Genomic DNA, 21,199 nt, shown 5'->3' with positions numbered 1-21,199 from the left:
GCATGTGGCCTTGTGCCAGTACGCTATCCTTCCCCACAGCTGCACTGACGGCCACTTTATGCTTTTAATGTTATCGGTATATCTGTCTACAGATACCCCAGGTGAGCTACGCCTCTACAGCGCCGGAGCTGAGTGACAACACCCGCTACGACTTCTTCTCCCGTGTGGTGCCTCCAGACACAGTATCAGGCCCAGGCCATGGTGGACATTGTTAAGGCCATGCGCTGGAACTTTGTCTCCACTGTGGCCTCAGAGGGAAACTACGGAGAGAGCGGAGTTGATGCTTTCATTCAGAAGTCTCGGGAGGACGGTGAGTACACCATATGTCCTCATATGGCATTTTACAACGCTGATTCTCTTGACTCTGTTTAATAAGTCAAATTCATAAATTTCTTCAAGAAAACGAAGAAATTACTTCTACTGTTATTACAAAGTAAATAATGGGGTCAAGAACTGTTGGAGAACCATTGGATAAACAGAGATAGCTTTAAAGATAACTACAAGAAAGTAAAGTATATAGTTAAAATTTTAATTATTTCTTTAGCAATAGGCTGATTAAAGGTAGAATCATTCAAAAAATATATAGGTTGGTTTGGCTCAATGTACTTTTTTTCAATAAAATGTTTTTCTCTACTATCATTTGATTTTCAGCTTTGTGCATGTAGAAAGTAAGGGTGCTATAATTCTAGAGATATTATCTGTAAATTATCCACAAAACGTAAAACTGAAAAATAAATATAACTATTTAACATCATTAGACTTTGACGACATAATTGCTTTTATAGTGAAACCCCCCCCAAAAAGATGCATCTTAACTTCTGTTGTTTTAAGCAAACTAAGGAGCAGAGGACAGAAACTTCTCATATGTGGAGCAAACTGACAGATTACAAATCATGATAGATTTAATTTAAAGACATAAAATACTTCAGTTTTCTTTAACATGATTCAGCATCAGACAAACACAAAGATTCAGATTGTCAAAAAACAAACAGATGTGCTTGGGAGTAGATTTCAGATTATTCTCTCAAAAAACCTACTATATTACTCCTAAAAATGATAAAGAAAGAAAGAATAAATAAAAAGATAAATAATGATTTTGCCGTTTTGCTAGGCAAGACATGTGTTTGGAAGCACCTATTAGTGCATCCATGTATGTGTGTGCTCGCTCGCTTGAAGGCAGCTTTATTGTCAGTACAAAAATAAGAAACTGCAGAAGAAAAAATGTGCAAACTACTAATCAGGCTCTCAGATTCCTTTGTCTTTCTGCTTGCTGACCTACTGGTACCCTCTGACCCTTCACTAGGCTGCTGGTGTGAAGCCTACATTTAGTGCATACACTGAGCCCAACCATGCACATATATAACAAACCAAGACAAAGTGAACAAAAAGGTGCATTTTTTTTAAGAACTGCTTCGATTTCTAAACTCACATCCTAAAAAAGACATATTGTGACAAAATGAAAACCCATGTAACATTCTTACTCACAGCTGCCAAACATTTTGAGGAGATGTTGCTTTATGTTGTTTGAATGTGTAAGTAAGCATATTCTAGCTGTCATATTAATTCTGAAAGAATGTCAGGTCTAAGTCTTTACGTTTAGCACCTGAAACAGAAGCTAGAAACAACAACGATGATGTTCTGGTGTATTTTTTACATTTTTGGCTCATTTCTATTTTCTCTGAATCACACCCTGCATGTTGTTTTTCCCTAATGACACGAAGGCTGTAAAAAAAAGTATTTATCCATCACAGATTTCTTCTGTTTTTGCTGCTTTGTCACTTAAATATTTCAGATTATTAAATACATTTTAATATCAGACAGAAATAATCTGAGTGAACACAAAAGGCAATTTTCAAATTATGGTTTCACTCAATAAGGGAAATAGCTATCAAAAGCAAACTGGCTCTATCTGAAAAAGTTATTGTCTTCTAACTGGAAATACGCCTTTTACGTTTCTGTGCAGGAATTTTGTCTAATCAGTCAACAGAACAATTTACCAATCATGTTGGGGATCATCGGAGTGTTTGTTGTGTCTAGCATTAGTTTTGACCTTGAAACCTATACGGATGCCTCATTTTCCAGTCTAACTCTTGTCAAATCAAAGACATTGACCCTAACTGAGGAATGTGAGGCCTTCAGGGCTTATATGCTGTTCTGTATTCATCTGTGACATCCTAGAAGAATTGTTGGTGCACTCTCTGTTCCATGTTTTCTCCAGTTGTGGAATATGAGTCCCAAAGTTAGATGGCTTGTAACTTTTTCCAGGTTGTTAGAAATAAACTATTTTCTCTTTTTTTTTTTTTTTTGCATTTCTTTAGATCAGTGTGTGATGTTTTGGTTCTTGAGATATGTTAGCCTTCTTCATGTTGTCCAATGTGTTGTTTAAAAGGGACTTTTTGATTCTGCAGGTAAAAATCAGACCTGGGTATGGAATTATATATTTCTCATCAAGCTAGGTTGGTTTAAAAAAACTGTTTTTTATACATGCTATGATTGTCTTTGTTTGGAAAAATATAATAGTCTATCTGACACCTCTAAGTGTGACAAAAAAAGCATAAATCTAAGAAATCTATGAGGGTCTAATAGTTTTTCTATAATCAGCAAAGTACTCAACAAGAAGAATTATCGAGTAGTGTGATTCCATGTCATACATAACACCTCCTATTAGAGATAGACAATAATCTGTATATTAAAAACACATAACTCCTACACATATTACACAAAGTTAACAATAAGTGTTTTTGGACTCTTTAGGTTGCTTTAGGTGTGTTTACTCTGTTTTACTGAAAGAGTTCCCGTGATGTTTGACTGTTTTGGTTGACTAAGTGCAACTGTAATTAAAAAATGCACTCTAAGATACCCCAGTGATGTCTCAGTCTTGCACTGTGCCTACAACCCCCCCCCCCAAAAAACAACTTGGATGTTGTTTATCGGCTCAGTCTGTCACTTTGTTCTATTAATCTCTTGGGAACAAGTCTGCTGAGGGTTAAGAAAAAACCTTCTTTCTGCATGAAGCATCCCCAGGACTTTATCCAAGTACGGCAGTGAAGATATATATATATATATATATATATATATATATATATATGTTCCCTGCAAATTGTTTTAAATATAATTTTGATCAAATTTGCTTAGCTAATGTCTGTCCCCAAAATGAATATTGCAGGCCTAATGTACTCTTGTGTATTTTAAAGAAAGAATGCAATGTCTCCAAATAAAACAATCCAGTTCTGTTTCATGTTATCACCTTTAGGGAAGGCATGAAGGCATAAAAACAGGAAGACTCTTTCTGTCCTGTCCCAATGCAAGAGAGATGGATGATGGAGCATCCCAAAGTTACTCGTACTTTATCAGCCAACCCACTGAAATACTTTTGGAGCTCCTCTAGCATAGTATTTTGTGGATCAAGCTGGAAGTTGCTGTGTCATTTCTTCTAAAGGAGACCAAAATCACCTTACTTGATCCATCTGAAATTCATAAACATATCTACACTGTAAGATCCAACCATCACTTAAAACAAATGAGGCGAGCTATGCTCATAAAATAAGGTATGACCTCATTGAAAAATATCTCCTGTGAGGAATGTTACCCAGTAAAAGAGCTTTGCTCTAAAATATATCAAGATGGTTCCATCCTTCTTATTAGCTTTATTATTCCACCCCAGACACCGCAATTGGAGGAGGCAGTCATTCGAGGCCTTATGCACCACACTCAGAGGCCCTGACCATGGATATTTTTAAACTGATATTTTTCCATTCACTTTCTGAAAAAAAAGATGAAATACTGTAGCACTTCAAATCAAGTATTTAGAAAACTTTTTTTTCCAAGCATCAAGAAAACTTAGAATGTCATGTTTTCTAAGCACAGTACTTTTATTGGTGACAGTCTATCACAAATTAACATGGCTGCAGGTAAAATGGTATAAACAACGTAAGTTTTGTTGGGATTTCCGGCCAACAAAGATGTGAGCATAGACAGCATAGACAGAGCTCAGTGTTTGTTTTTTAAAATCATTCCTTTAAATATCATCACAGATATACATAAACAAGATTTTAATAAGAATCTCAAATTTGGAAAATGTCTTATTTTTTCTCAACAAATCAGCCAATTGTATGCAAATTTGAGGAGAAAACATAGAAATTAAGCTCATTTTGTGAAATAGCCATGTCGGTTTGGAAAGATTCAAAAAAGCAAGGTGAGGTGATACAAAGTCCTGCTGATACTAAGATATAGTATAGATGTTTATAATATGCATAAACATCACTCTAGAATACAAAGGAAAGTGTCATTAGCATTTTCAATGCCTTGTGGTATTTTAACAAATAACATTACACCCCTATTTGGAAGGTGTTGAAAACAACAGCAAAATGATCCAAAAACCACCTACTGTTAAATGTAACATTTGTAGGTGATATATTGGATCTCGAATCTTGTTTCTCTGAACTGCAAGGTGCTAAATGTGATACAGGATTACCCGCATATACTATCAGATCTTTGTAGCACTGGCTCAAATAACTGAAAGCGGATTAATAGATCTAAGCCTAGCATACTTCCTTATCAATGTAAGAACAGTATTTTTTTCTTGTTTGTGTCTGGAAGATCTGAAAGTTCCTCTAATGTATGAATACACACAATGCAAATAAATTTGTTATTTCCTTGGATTGCTAGTAGGATAGCAGATAGTGTGGACACTCAGAACAACAATCCAATAAAAAAATGTTGTATTATCACAGGAATATTATGTGATACAGTAAACAAAAATGCTGATTCAGCAACCTTATTGTAATTTTTCTGCCTTGATAGCTGTTTGTTGTGGCACTGACAGTTCAGTGGACGCCCGCCTATTCACAGTTCAGTATTCATGGATTCACCTATTCACCAAAAAAATGGCCATTTTGCAGATTTTTTTGTAGAGCTCATCTTGAGCATTCAGAAGAAAATGTAGCTTTTGAAAATGAAATATTGTGCAATGCTTCATGACACGCCTTAAGCTGGCGTTTGCAGAGCAGCCAATCCAGAAGTGCTTTTCATTTTCCTTGATTAGCTGAACCACCAACAGCGTAGATAAAGAAAACCATGGCTGTTAACTTCTGAAGTACTGACAAAATGGTTTTCACTGTGAATATAAATGCATGTATTACACATACATTTGGTGTTTCAACTATTAAAACAGGCAATCATAAACATTTTTAAAGGATGTCTCATGTATTTGAAGATTTCAGCTATTTGCAATCTGTTGTGGTTCCTAACCCCCACTAATACAGGTGGCCCACTGTAGTATTCTTTTATCCTGAGTAGTTGTCAGCCTAAACCTTTATAGTTTCTCTTTATTCAGTGACCATGTAAAATATGCTGATTCTGTAAACGTTTTTTACAGAAAAAAAGCTGACACTCTCTTGGATAAGATGTAAAATTCAAAGACGAGCACTAAGAAAGAAATCACATGGACAAAGATTTGTGCCTGTCCATTTGTAAATTAAAAGGTATTAAGCATGATAATTATAGGATTACAACTTTGCATTTAATGTTTGTTAAAAACATGAGACAAATAATTGTCTGTTCAAGATTTCATAAGCTAAGCCCATAGAATTCATCAGATTTTCTTTCTGAGTGGGTAAATTTCTTCAATCAACACTTAACAAATCAAATCAATTTAAAAGGCCCAGAAGAACATAAATAATTTTCTACCTATGATTAGCTTAAAGTTTGAGGTATTAAGAGAAATTCTATTCTGTGCTCTGCTTCAATAGCATTAAGTAAGCAAACTAATCAGTCTGATACAAAATACTACACAGTCTGTAAATAGTAACAAGACCGCTGCACTTGCTTCACTCTTACCAAATCACACGGGATCAGTATGAGTTAAATACTCCAAGGTAATACCTGATGAGGCAAATTATTTGAATCATCTTCCATACCAATGACCCCAGATGGCCCAGAGTCACCTGTTTGCCATTGTACCAGCAGACTTTTCTCTCTAAGGAGAGATAATAACATATCTGTGCACATTGTGAGCAAGAGGCAGATGATGAAAGGTAAATATGAATTCCAGGTTGTTTTGGTCTTTGCTGGCCTCTCTTCCCGGTGAGAAAAAAAAAAGGAATATAGAGCTGTGAATTGGTAACCTTCAGTCTTTCTTTTTTCTTGGAGGTGACCAGTATTTCATCTCTAAGGTGTTGTTGCTGAATGCGAAGACTTCTACCCTCTGTTTCACTCTTTTGGATAAAATGTAAAATTCAGAGACAAGCACTAAGAAAGAAATCACATGGAAAAAGACTTGTGCCTGTCCATTTGTAAATTAAAAGGTATTAAGCAAGATAATTATAGGGTTACAACTTTGCATATAATGTTTGTTAAAAACATGAGATAAATAATTGTCTGTTCAAGATAAAAGATGTAATATCTCATTGTCCAGACAATGTGAATATTAAAGCAAAATAAAACATTTAAATCACCTGACAAATCAGGATAAGTCATTTTATCAGATCAATACAAGATTGAAATGTAAGGTGACAAACCAAATTTAGTATGAGTTTAATTTCTTGATAGGTTTGTACTTTTGGCATACTGTATTTCTCCTGCTGTCAGATAACAATACATATCTTTATCTTTCTCTCAGAGGAAAATAAACATAACTCATTTAATGGATATTTTGTTATTTTGTCTTGTGGGAACTCAACTTTTTTCACCTCTTTCTATGCTTAAGAATGCAAGCACTGTTTTGTGTTGGCAGGGGGCATCCATCCGTTTCTGTTCAGAGCTTTAAGATGAATTCTTACTAGTCTCACAATGACATCTAACATTTGGAAAGGATCCATACATTCTGCATAGTAAAAGAAAGCTACAAGCCGTGTTCAGGTTGCATCTCCTGTAATCTTGATTGATGATGATGATTATTGTCGTCTTCCTGACCTCATTCACTTCAGATTCCAGCATCCTCCTTATTTCTTCTGTTTCCTTATTCACTCCGTTGTGTTCTGGATCACTGACAAAAAAATATTTTGATTAATCCAACAAATTTTAATTAAACAGCCATATTTGAGCTGTCAACTTTAATTTCCATTTAAATTCTTGAGTTAATAAATCTCTGAAAGCAAAGTCTAAATTGATATTTTTTTGGATTTGTTTGATCATGTGACAATGACACTGATGCAGTGCAGGATGATGGGGAGTTAAAAGAAAAGGCAGAGAAGTGGTGGTAAAGTCAGCAGCATGGTCATTTTCAAAGGGTGGTAAAAATAAATATATATATAGTCTATATGTCCTCAGAAACAATATTAACATCGAAAGATAAAGTCCTGTGTCACCAAAAGAGTTAGTTGGAGAATCCTTACATAATGTATGCTGAAGATCTAGGGACACTGGATGTTTATTTGTTTAATTTCAAAGAAAGCCTTTTGAAAACAACATAGATTCAGAAACAGAAAGCTCTTAATGTTTATCTGGGGTCCACTTCATGCACTCTTACTACTTCAGTATTTATGATTTTTTTTTTTTTTTTTTGTGTGCAACCTTTCTGAAAGCAACTGTGTGGCCGGGCAAGAGTTGGCAGGAGAAGCACATCTTGCAGACAGCCCATCTTTGCAAAGATGTTCATTAACATGGAGCTTGCCCCAATAGACACCATTAATCAAGTTAATGAAACTCAATGTCGATAAGAGCCCTAACAAGATTCCCTCACAAACCAATGACCGTCCTGACATTAACATGAGAATCCTTGCTAATGGAGTAAGTGCCACCCCTGTGTGACGCAAAGGATTACAAGCATTAGAAATAGAGTCAGCATGGAAAAGTGCATGTAGGAAATGCAAAACAAAGAAAAAGAAATCAGGGAGCATCAACAATGATGAACTGCTCGAGGCTTGTTATTTGAAGATTCAGAAAATAGACAATAGAGAGAGTTGATGTTATTCCTGGTAACAGAAAAAAAAGAAAGAACTCAGCTGGAAAAGGGAAATCATTATTATGTTGTATTTATCAGATCCTAATGAGTTAATTAAAAGTTGATTTTGTTCCATTGATTAGATGTTGGGATTATGTATTTATTTGGATAATACAGCTGATAAAAATACCAGAATACTTTTTCTGATACATGCTGCCATGCACTTCCCATCCCCCTCTGCCTGTCTAATGAGGACAGAAAAAGAAATTTCCCAAAACATCAGACATGCCATTCACTGATGCAAGGGCGGAGTTAAGGGCCATTTTAAAATTCAGATTAGAACATGCTTGAACCGTTGGTGTTAACATGAGCAAGCTTTTGTGTGAGGGTTAGACAGGGCATGTATTCATTATATTGCACTGATGAATATGACACTCATGGGAATGATGTGACAACACTTGAGCAAACCCAGAGTATGCTTCTGCAGGCGAGGCTTTGGACATGCAGACATATTCTTTTTTATTTGTTCTCAAATTTGATGTCCCAGAGAAACATGAAATATCAGAGTCTTCCTTCACTAAAAGCCAAACAGCCTACAAGGAGATTTAATGGAAAAAAATATTGAAAGCTCAGCGATTGGTTGAGAGAAAAACTTTGCTCCACCCAGAGCAGTCTGGGAGGTTTTCGAACATCTGTACTCTAAATGACTGCAGTCACCAAGGGAAGAGATCACAGCACACTCAGCAATGTTCCTCTTTTTATCCATATGGCCTTTTAAATCTCGAGTTCACACCCTGTGCGTTGTGTCGGCCACTTATAGTGTTATTTATTATGTGACACCATATGAACGACCCCTGAGTGCCTCAGATATGTCCTGTTAGAATTTGTTTAAACAGTTACTTGTCATTGCCTAATTGGGCAAAGCTAATAGTTGAATAATCATCCATCATCTGAAGAATTTTCTCTTGGTAGCTATTCCCTCTCTGTTACAGGCATGATGGTCATATATTACTCTTAATGTAAAGTCAATTTTTCAAAGCAAACACTGCTGCTTGAACTCTGATCTTCAGACATGCCCAGTAGAAATGTGCTGTTCCCCAGCTCAGATTTTCACATGACATTGTTCTGCACCCGTGAAATGCAGTGTGGTAAATTCACATAATGACATTTCCCACATGGGGCTTGTACTTTCTGATGTAAGTGTGAAATAATACATATTCAAACAGGGAAGATAATTGGGCAAATTATGTGCGTGAAGATCAAATCAAAAGTACAAAGAAATCCATGGCAATGGATTAGGTTGTGAGGGATGCTGTGTGGGCTGTTGCATTCAATTGTAGCCTGATGTTTTTATGTAAAACTGCACAAACTCAGATCAAAATAGGGTTTTAAATATTAGTGCACTTTTTTCAGGTAATATTTGCAGGAGGACTTTTTTAGAAAAGATCATCTAAAATTACGGACAGTGGTGCATGAATCAGATATTAAATGATATTTAGATTGTTTTTTGTTTAATTCTATTCTATGGAGGCTTTTTATTAGAAGTCATGAGAGAATATTATAAATGGGAGTGCTCATGCAACTAATCTGGATTACAATTCTCCCACTAATCCATACAACTTATTTTCATTATTACATACCGATGTCACTTTTGTCCAAGGGATGAGATTTTCTCAGCTTCTGACATAGAGTTTCTAAATGGCTTAATTTATAATCGTCATTAGAGCAGATTTACATGTTGTATTATTCAGTATTATAAAGATTGAATCAAATAAAAACATCAGAGACTGCTTTCATTTTGAACTACTATAGTGTGGCTCATGATGACTTGGAATGAGTTTGCAGACTCACAATAGACAATGTAAAAGAAGTACAAACCTTTTTTAAAAAAAAACCTTCTCAAATGAGCATATATGAAGGAGTTTGTGTGTGGGATTGGATATATTAAATGATTAGAAGTTCTAGACAAAAATATCCTTAACTGACTTCATTTGATGAGGATGGTAATTTAATTTTCTATTGATTGACATGAACATTAAACTTTTTTAGAGATTTGTTTAAAATTAAGTAGAGTGATACATATCTCCTAGTCCCCTCTACTATCTGCTTGACAGTTTGTTTTAAGATATTATCATCTTTCTCCAACCTCCAGGGTTTGCTAGATGTCTCTCTGTGAAGTCTAAATTTGATAGGAACATCACCAACCTCAGTCAAAGAATGGAACCAACCACACTGCATGTAAAGAAAACAACGGATCATGAGAAGAAGACAAAACCACAGTCTGTAACCCTGAAAAAGAATATATTCACATCTTTATAATTGTCTTTAATTTCATAAAACAATAATTATTATATGTTTTGTGGATACCATTTTGGGATCTTTTATCTTACATTATGTTGTCAGACAGTTTCCATTCTAGTGATTTCCTAAATTCACCGGTCTAGCAGAAACTGAGCTCAGCGTTTTAAAAATGTGGTTAATCACAGTTAATTCATGATTTAACAAGGGATGCAATTACCTTCCCTCAGCAGGACAGGTTGCTTAGGATAGCTTTCTTGCCTTCATAAACTACATCAACTGAAAACTGTTTTCTTCTTACTTACACAGGCTATTTTGGTCTGAAATAAAATTTTGTGTGGTGATCTAAAATATTTAAGTGTCATAAACAAAAAAGACAGGAGGAATTTGTGTGAACAAATACTCTTTTACTGCGCTATCTATGTCCTCTAATGGAGTATGGAGGCAATTTTACTTCTGGCCAAGGACCCTGAAGTGCTTATGCTAAAGAAATGACAGAACCACTCCTGTTTTATTGATGCATGGTGATCACTGCCATGAGGGGCCAAAAATAATGACTTTGGTAGCTAATGAGGCAACATTGGCATAAACCAACCAATGACTGTCAGGGACAGCCAATCTCCATGCACAGTATGCTGGAATAACCTTGATAGTGGAAACTGAATTTGATTTAGCAATGGAAAAAAGAGAAATCAGTGACGGTGTGTTTTGAGCAAAATTTCCATACAGTAATAGGCTACACAAGGACTTACAAATAGGTTTCCAATTGTCCCATTAGCCCTAATGAAATAAGCGGAATATTTAGACTGAGCTAAACATTGAGAGCTGACTGGAGGGAATGTCAGCAGATTTGTAATTTTTCCAGACCAAATGTGTTTGATTTTCTGACATTGGCTTAGAAATAGACACTTTAGCCATGAATGAATGTGCTTTGGATTTCAAGTTTCAATCTATCAAGTTTATTTGTATAGCACATTCCAGCAACAAGGCAGTTCAAAGTGCTTTACATCACAAAAACACAAACATACAAAGTTATAAACACTACTCGGTGGAAATCTTCTTCAAGGAAGTTATTAAAATACAATAATCTGTTCATTGTCGTTTTTCTCATTTCTGTAGCTGTTAGGGCAGAGTTACATAGATATAGAAAAAGACCTTTGACAGCTTTATAAAAATGGTAAACTGCCCATCAGTCATCAAACACAAAGGTACTATCATAAAATCTCTTTTGTCCAAATACATTAAAAGGGGACAATTTCCAGGGAGAGGAAAGAAAACAGACACACTTTCTTTGTGTTGCCATTTTAAGTTATATCAAAATAATCCCTCTATTTTTTTCCTGGCATATTTCAAATTCACGATAGAAGTCTGGACGTTTTCAGGCTTCTCTGCAAAATTGCAAATGAGGAAGGCATTGGGTTGTACTCAGGGTTTGTTATTGAACTGTTATTGAAGACATTACACTGAAACCCTTATGAAGTTATAAGGGCCTAGGAGAGGGTTTTTAATTTAATTCTGAATAAGGAATAAAGCATGAGCGATTTGCCTGGCAGGAATCACAGGATGGGTTCTTGACACAGTGTCACTTTGACTCAGGGTGTGTCATTTCCATTAGAAATGACAACCAGCTTAACAGTCTGATGAAAAACAGAAAGAGGTGGAGGGGAAAAGAGTGGGAGGGATGATATAGAATCAGATTTTAAGGTTGAAAACATGAAATGTTTGCAGAATGCAAAATGAGAGTTTAATATGCCAGTGGGCAGGAAGATGCCACAAAGCTGAAATTTTGTTTGTCATTTCTTCTATTTTGAGCTAGATTAGAATGAAACTATTTGTCCTCTAAATGCAGTTCGCTGATGGTAGTGCACAGTACGTAAGGATTTCCTTGGATTATGTTCATCCTGTGTGATGAAACCTTACTAGAAAACAGATGCCCTCTGGGAATCTTACTTCCCGTGTTTCCTAGTCAAAACATAAACCTAAACATCCACACCATACATAGCTGATTTCCTCAGCTCATAGCCAGGCTGGTTTGGTGCCAGTTGATACATAGGCAACTTAGTTATCAGAACTGCATTGGTGCTGGGTCAGAATAATATTCTTTCATGGCTCATGACGTGGGTTTTAAGATCTGAAAATAAGGTAAGTATTGCACTTTTTTTTCTTTTTCTTATGCTGATAGTTCTGTGGAGAATAGTTGGAGTCAGTTGTCTTTCAGCCAGTTATTTGGGAGCACATATGTTGGATCAGTGGCATTTTTGCATTAATAACACAGAGGACGAGTTCTTGCTTTTGTGACCCCTTTCTGCAAAGAACATGCTTATGGAAAAACATGAACTTACAGATGTGTAACTTATTAAAATATCAAAAACTAAAAGGCTATGGTTCTGTTTGATACTTGTCTTATAGTTCTTTGATAATTCAGCTATACATGTAAGCATTTTGGATTATAAACTAGAGATGATCAAATGTGACCCAGTTTCTTAAAACACAACAAAAAATTACCTATGAAATTCCACTTTAATACCAACTTGGATCAGATATTAACAATAGTGTCACTTGGTCTATTTTTCCTACAGCACTTGCACAGCATAAATAAATTGGGATTCAACATGTGAGTAGGAAAGAAGAAGTTTAGGCGGTTGATTCCATGATGCTTTTATGTTGGGTACAGACTATTCATGGAATATTTCTTCATTAGATCTGGATGTTGTATTGAGGTTCCTTTATTTTTGCAGTTAATTACCATGCCAAAAATAGCAGTGTTTTAGGTTTTTAGTTTTAGGGGGCTTCTTCTTATTAGAACTTTTGTGGCCCCAGATGGGCCACCCTGGGCAGAAAGCCATGTTGCCTATATCAAAACATACCATTATGTGGGATTTTGTGGGGCAGGTGGATTGCCGGACCACTGGTTTGTGGCACATCAAGATCCCTAAATTGTTTTAACTGATATCTCTCACTGTTTTTTTTATAACCTTACAAGTTAAGTTGTGCCACATGATTTTTGGCATTATCCTGATCAGCCCATGTATTGACGAAATTAAGTCACACACTTTTCCCTGTTGTATTGATCCAGTTTTCCACATTCTACACACTTTGTGAATGGATTAAGCTACCAGACAAACAAGGAAAATGTGATGTTCCAACATCAGCAGGGGTGATCGATGGCCGAGACAGAGCAGGTCCACAGTTTCAATGGCTGTGTTTACTGAGGCAATGCAATGGATCAAGAGGGGCAACTCGGATAGTAGAGGCAAATTGGAATCAATAAAGCCGCTATAATCATTTACGAAGTTTATTAATGATGTTGCCTGAAGCTGGCAAAGAGAGTAACACTTGCATTTAGGCAAAAAAAGAAAACAACAAACAAACACTAGCATTTATGGACCTTGCTTTCTATCAATCACTACAGTCTACAATTGCTTTCAGCAATGGCCTGGCTACCTTCACTCACCACACATAAACACCCCCCTCAATCATGTAATGAATGGCATCAATTATATGGCCAAGCTGCCAAGATATACAAATGATGTAGAATGGCTCAAAGTCTAAGGGCTACCAAAAGTGACGATGCAAGTCTCAGTTTAATTCACTTTCTTTCACACGGCTCCGAGCTGCAGCTCAATAGAGTTTTCATGAATTTTAAAAGGTATTTCTTTCTGTTCATGACTGACAACAGCATCAGTCACACAGGATACAGCCATAAGGCAGCTAGCGTTTTCCACCAACAGGTGCAGCCTATGCTCATGGTATTCAAAAGATTTCCCTTTGGTAAAAAAGCTCTCCAACTCAGAGTCAGAGAACGTGTCATCTGCTCCCCAAGACAGCAGTGAAAAACACACAGTGCTTTTCAAGGCACTTGAATTGTTTCTGCAGGATGTGGCAGCTCTGAAGAATAACATTTTTCTTCAGTCAAATATTGTGGTTGTGCAGCACAAATGAACAAATCTACTTGTTCTGACTGTCAAATAACACTCTTGAGTACATGAAATGAGTGAAGAGAAAGACATAGTGGTCTGATATGCTATTTGATAGTTGAGAGATTACTATCTGAGTTTGCTATTAACATGGAGAAACAGAGATGAATAAAATGTGTCTGGACTGAGTATAGTTCTATTTACAAGTTATTGATCTGAAGACCAGGGTGTACTTGTAATTTATTAGCAAAAGAAGATAGCTGAAACCCATGGAAAAAAAAACATAAAGTAACATTTAGACCAGGGGTCTCAAACTCCAGTCCTCGAGGGCCGCAATCCTGCAACTTTTAGATGTGCCTCTGCTGCACCACACCTGAATAGAATAATTAGGTCATTAGCAAGGCTGGGAGAACTGATCTACACAAGGAGGAGGTAATTAAGCCATTTCATTCCAGTGTTTTGTACCTGTGGCACATCTAAAAACTGTAGGACTGCGGCCCTCGAGGACTGGAGTTTGACTCAAATAATGGTAATTGTGCATAAGTATACATTGACTGTTCTGCAGCATTGCTTCCCACTCTTAAGCCTTTAAAAAGATTAGACCCAAAGGTACAACACCATGTTCATGAGATTAGCATATTGAAACAGATCTTACATACTGACATAAAATTTTAGTCCGGTTTGACATTGTCTCCTTCACTGAACAAACTAAAGAGGTCAACCCTGGTTACAGTCCAGAAAAACTCAAAAATACAAAAATAAAATACATAATAGTGCTATATTTTGTTTGTTGTCATTCTATCTGGAGAAAAGGATGAAATAAATTTGTGTTACATCACCGAGTATTCAAATCAGCAGTTACCACATCAACATAATAATCTAGAAATCATTTATGTAACCCATCAGACTACATATTATACACATACTATGCACTGCATAATAACAGTTACAAAAAAACAGTAGAAACCCCAAATTTAAAAAAAAATCTATAAATCTTTGATTCATGAATATTTCATAGTAAACAGATGTTCTTTCGATGAATCAAAGCCATGCTAGTCATTGTTTGTTCTTTTTTTCTTCAAAGGTTCTTTGCAAAGGAATCCATAGAAAATGAACAAGTGCACTCCACCAAAAAAGTCTCCATAGATTTTCTCAGAAGACTTGAAATATAGAAAAGAAACAAAAGTGTTTCATCTCCATCTGTTTCATACTGGTAGCCTGCATGGTAATGAACGCTAAGTTATATCTAGAAAAACAAACAAAAAAAAAAACATGACTTAAATTTGGTTACTGTAAAGTTAAGTAATTTATGTAGTAATTAAATTGATTTAAAGTTTGATAAAAGAAGCCAGCAGTAAAACAAACACAGAAAATTAAGATTAAAGAACAAACATTTTTATTGCAATTACTGTATCAGGCAACAGTCAACATGCCTCTTTCCAAAAGTTTGAACACTTTCTAATGTTTCTCAAGGTCTCATGTAACTTGCTTCTTTAAGCTACAGTATTGCTTGTTCAGAAGTTATAATCAAGAAAAGGTATGAGATGCAAGCCATACTCAGACCTTAATCTAGTGAGGAATGGCTACACAGGCTTCTGAAAATCAAAATTCATGCCCATAAGGAAAGACAACTAAAGAAGTGGAACAAGCTGGACTGCATTAAGAAACTATCTTTCCAGTTCAGATCAGGCTTGTGGTAGGCCAGTGCACCCTAGCAGCAAAGGAGACACTTCACTGGTACAGAGGAAAATTGTCTCAATTAAATAGACTAAGGTAGATGCACACATCATAGAAAGTTATTCAGTGAAAAATAATGCAGAGTTGGAAAGAGGAAAGTTTCAACAAACGGCATGGATAAATGTACAGTATGTGCAGAAACAATAATATGCAAAAATGGTAGCTGAACTTTTCTCATTGCCCTCTGAGTTCCTGTATTGGAATATCACTGGAATTCAATAGTAATTAAATAATAATATAAAAAACCTGAATAAAAAAAACACTGTATAAAAACAAAAATGTTTATGAATTTACTAGACACAAAGAAACATCCTTTGTAGGCGTGAGATTCACAGGTTGGTTTTCACTGTAATAGGATTGTTCCAGAGGTTCAGTCATCTTGAAGCCTTCAATCAAATATGAAAACAACACAAGAAGCACAAACATAATTATCCTCACCCAAATAGTTAAACACAGAGAGGCCATGTTTCCCAGCACACCACCCTGTTTTCTAGGCTTTCTAAACACTTTCTCAGCATGAAAAATTTAAAATATGCAAAACAGCTTTGGCTAGTAATTAAAAATGAAAAGGACGTCAGCCCATGAATAGTATAAACACTAAACAAATGATTCATTATAATGAACAGAAGGTCAGACTTTGAAAGAGACAACTAATAAGACATTTGTTTGTGCACAACGTTGAGGTGTGTTGACATTTTGTGAGACAAAAGAAACATGCTGAATCAAGTATGTTGTTTTCCCAAAGAAAAGCAGGTTTTGTAAAAAAAAAATAAAAAAATAAAAAAAATATATATTTATATATATATATATATATATATATATATATATATATATATCACTGTCGCTTTGCATTCTTCTCATCTAGCTTCTTTGATAAAGAAAAAATGGTTTGATGTAGCTGAGAACTAAACTATCACAGGCTGTATGAAAATATTTTTCTTTGGTATACACTGAACACAGAATCCCACAATCCAGCTTCAGGGGTTGTTCTGGTGAGCAATAACACACATTTCTGTAATGGTGTCACTCAAACAGAATTAGAATTTATATGGGCAATGGTTTATTTTGTAAATGAAAAACACTAAGACTGATTGTAGACTGTCACCAATAAAAAAATAAAAATATTGAGGACATGTTCAGAATGAAAACGACAAGGAAATGTCGTTTAATTCACATGACTCATCGCGTGAATTAAGTTGACAAGATGCTTTCAGTTTCACATAAAAGGGCACAATGATGTCAGAATAGTATTGAAACACCAGCCATGAAACCTTATGATGATGAGTTGCTGTTTTTCTTTGATTGGTGCTAAAACAATTCTCGGAAACCATCATAGCAATGTTCCTAAATAATTTTTCATACTATATGTCAGTGTTGTAGTCTAGACCACCTAACCCGAGACCAAGACAAGACCAAGACCGAGGGAAGTCGGAGACCGAGTCAAGACCAAGGCCAGCGCCCCGTGCTACATGACACAATAAAATTTGAAATATGATCAAAATTGCTAATCAAATTCATCTGAAAGATTCACATTCCCATTAAAAACACCTACATATTAAATACTTAGAGCTGAAATAAATTTAACCAATATTAAAAGCAGAACAAACTCTTTGTTCTGCTTATATAAAAAGATTATGCCCTGGGCATTTGCCCATATCATTCATGTCAGAAATCAGGGCTGTAAGTGAGGTAAGTCCTATCTTCTTAGAGAAGAAGAGAAGAGAAGTTCAGAAGACTCGGATCGTTCGTGAATGTCTCGTCATCACTACATTGCAGACTTTTTGACACAGTGTTGTCCCATATATGCAACACGTTAGTCAACACCCCCACACAATAATTCAGTGCAGTGAGTGACTTTTTTTTCATCACAAATGCTTATGCGTCTCTGTACAGCTAGCTTTGCTAACGTCACGTCAACAGAGCTTACCTTTCTTTGAGCTTCTTTTCTAAGTGACGCAACATTTTTCCCAAATCTTATTTCAGGGGGTGTAGTGAGAAAGTTAAAGTAAAAAAAAAACAAAAAAAAAAAAAACACCCTGGCATTAAAACGTTACTATGTAAAGTTCTTGTCACTGGTACAGAGTTGATGAGAAGTAAGAAGGATTAAGCTAAAGTTGGAACAGACTCGGCCACATTAAGACATGTTTGGGTTTTGTCCCTGTTCATACAAATTCTGGTCAAAAGTATGTGTAGCTCTTTCATACAAGTGTAGTAAAACAATATCATCATCACTCCACATCTCTGTCTTCAGGGTCATTTTCCAAGATGCCAAGGTTTTGTCATCACAATTAAAAATGCTTTGCTTCGCTAAAGGCTCGAGGGCTTATTTTTCTTCAGTGAAAATCTGATAAATCTAATTTCTTTAATAACTGTATTAAAAAAATTGAACAACTGAGATGTAGAAGAGTCATATAGAATATGTGAACATTTAAAGGTGACATAGAAATACATATTCTACCTTTTCAATCTGCTGATATGTGTTTAAGAACTGTCCCTGCATTTATAGCTTGTTGTGTGAATTATCTGTTCTTATTGATTGCCTGCTAATAATATGATCATTATTATTTGCATGTTTTTTTCTGCTTCATCATCTCATATGATATTTACTTTTTATGTATTTTGTATTATTGTATCATTTATCTGAAAATTTAGAAATAAAGTATTGAAAAAAGAAAGTGGATTTCTGAAAATACAATAATGAAAGAGGTAAAAATGCATTCATTGAATATACTGAGGCAATAAAACTCAGACAACATACAAGCAGACAAACGGATGAAAGAACTAAAATCTGCATCACGTACAAGAAGCACTAAAGCACACGTAAATTGATAATAACAGCAAAAATCCTTTTTCACATAATCATCATTATTTCGATTATTTTGCTGGATTATTACCATATATTTCTCATCGGAAAACACAAACACACATCAAAACAAAATAAACAAAGAACATTTACAGAGTACTGTTTTATATCAGTAAAGCAGTTAAAATTACCCTTTTAATTAAGAATGCCTCATTTCACAGCTGAGCATTTGGCAATTTGCTAAGTTCACAGTTGTCTGTGCTCTAGGGCAAAGAAACACTCTACTTGTGTTTCATGTTCTGCTACTAACACCAAATGACAGAGAAACCAACATACACATAAACGCAAATGAATAGATCAGCTGTGGATCATCTAATGATGAATATAGTCAGTAATAGTGCACTTTAATCAACAACGTTACACGTTTTTATTTTATAATGAATCACCTTATCAATCACCTTACATCCATAAGGTTGTATCACCTTATGGATAAAATAAACTGAAACCTGAACTTTACATTTTTTTTGTTGAAAAGGTTGAGTGCAATCAAAGATTAAATTGAAAAATCCCAAAGCCAATTTTTTATCACTGAATGCAGTAATCTTAAAATAACAGTAGTTTTAAAAAAAATACCATTAGAAACAACATGCTTTCTGCAGTCCAGAAATATGCTAGACAAGAACGATTAAAATAAATCATTTGACTAAATATGTTTTATTAAGTTTAGCTAATCCTACAGAGTGAATGAGATCTCTGATGAATGGAACATTCCTCCAAAATAGCTCATCCCCAGGGCTGGACGGCTCTCAATAGATGAACCAGGCAGCATAAACAACAAAATCTTGTAAACAACTCCCACACTTGACAGTTAGTCCTCTGCTGCTCCGTATTTTAAGATTTATGAATATGATGCAAATGTGTTCAATTTCTTTGTGTCGTTTCTGCCCAGACTCATGTTCATTCTTGATGAGCAAAACAGAAACGACAAATTACCAAAACAGCTTCCTTTACTTATTTTGCTTTGTGTGCCCAGCAGAGAGGGCTTTAGCACAAAATGAATTTGGAAATTATATTTCTCTTACGGTCTTACTCAACTGTGTCCACTAGAGTCATTTTGTATAAATCAAACAAACCACCCTCAACATGAAATCCTCTCATAAGCTGATGGGAAAACTGACACATCAATCAGTCAGTGGGAAAATGAAAGCAGCTGCTTCCACTGTAGTGTTTCATGGGCTTTTTAATTGGTGGGTAGGTGATAATGGAAATTGGACAGAGGACATTCATCCTCCGGTCAAAGCTCTCTTTAGGACAGAAGCAATCTAAGGCCCTGCGTCTCAAGGGCAGAAAGCAGACAACTGGAGACTAAGGAGGTTTTAAAATGAGCGAGTGGGCATTTTATTTAGTCACTTTGAAAACACTTGTATTTCCCACATCAACTCTGAAATTGAATTTGTCTTTTACTGTTAAGCAGAGGTTTATTTTACTTTTCCTTCTGTGCTGGATTCATTTTGCACAAAAGAAACTTGAGCTTGATTCCTACCATCCAGTATAATGAGCAGGAAAGACAAACTCTCTCTCTGTATTTATTTAAATGTCTAAAATTGTGACTCTGCAGCTCTTGCAACAAGGCCTCGCGGTTTAAGGGATAGATTCTTCTCTTTGAAAGCCTCAGTGCTACTGAGCAATAACTCCCTGTATTGATAGAATATGATGCTCAGCAACAGTGCAAGAATCCTCAAAAGCTGCTTTGAATTATTTCTCATGAGTGCTTTCTTGTATTGTTTAATTTTCTCTCTCTATGAAGTACAAAAATCTATGATATACATTGAAGCACTTTATGCAAGCCAGTGGCCGATAAAACATCTAATTGTTCGTCTGTGCTAAAAAAGAAAAACTAACCAATCTAGCCAAATTTGTGAATGAGTCTTTTGTGATCCAACAGGGACAATTTATGAAGTCTTGGCAGCCTGTGAAGACCCATTACCTAATCATTGTCGGGCTGTCACTTCCAGATGACCTCCTCTCCACAGAAACACAGAGAGGAGCATTAAAGTGAAATTCCAAAACAGTGTGAGGCTGCCTCCTCCACTGCGTCCTCCATATGGTGCCTCAACTTTATTTTTCTTTTTAATTAACACCTTTTGAAGGTAAGCAGTGGCCTGCTTTTTGCAGAGGGCAGGACAAAAGCATGGAAAAACCAGTTTCTGGAGGAGGCTGAGACTGTTCAGATAATCAGGGTGAGTTTGACAGAAAAAGAAAACGCTGTGAGGAATAAAGTAATTGTTCACATCTTTATAAATATTCTTTTCCTTTATGTTCATGCAAACAGGGGGTCAAACTCAACAATAAGTAAAAGTTAAAACATATAATCATTTATGTAGGCCCTTATGGAACTGACATTTAAGTCTTTAAACCTTAATTTGTCCTTCTTTAAACTTAAGTCAAAACATACAGACTTAACAGCATAAAAACTGTATAAATGTATTAATGACTGCTCTTTCCCTCATAAAGAAAATCATTACACTACCAAGTGAGGTTCTTTGAAATTCAAAATGTCAT

General features: G+C 35.6%; 1 protein-coding gene across 1 annotated transcript in view; it reads left to right on the top strand.

The window, feature by feature from the left end:
* The window catches only part of LOC116710870 (metabotropic glutamate receptor 4-like), a 178,869-nt gene that overhangs the window by 100,543 nt on the left and 57,127 nt on the right, over positions 1–21,199 (top strand). Inside the window, 2 exon segments of the mRNA XM_032550153.1 lie at positions 93–182; positions 184–310. Of these exon segments, the coding sequence (XP_032406044.1) occupies positions 93–182; positions 184–310 (217 nt within the window).

This window comes from Xiphophorus hellerii, chromosome 20, assembly GCF_003331165.1.
Source record: "Xiphophorus hellerii strain 12219 chromosome 20, Xiphophorus_hellerii-4.1, whole genome shotgun sequence".
Lineage (NCBI taxonomy): Eukaryota > Metazoa > Chordata > Actinopteri > Cyprinodontiformes > Poeciliidae > Xiphophorus > Xiphophorus hellerii.
This window is presented reverse-complemented; position numbering and strand designations above follow the sequence as displayed.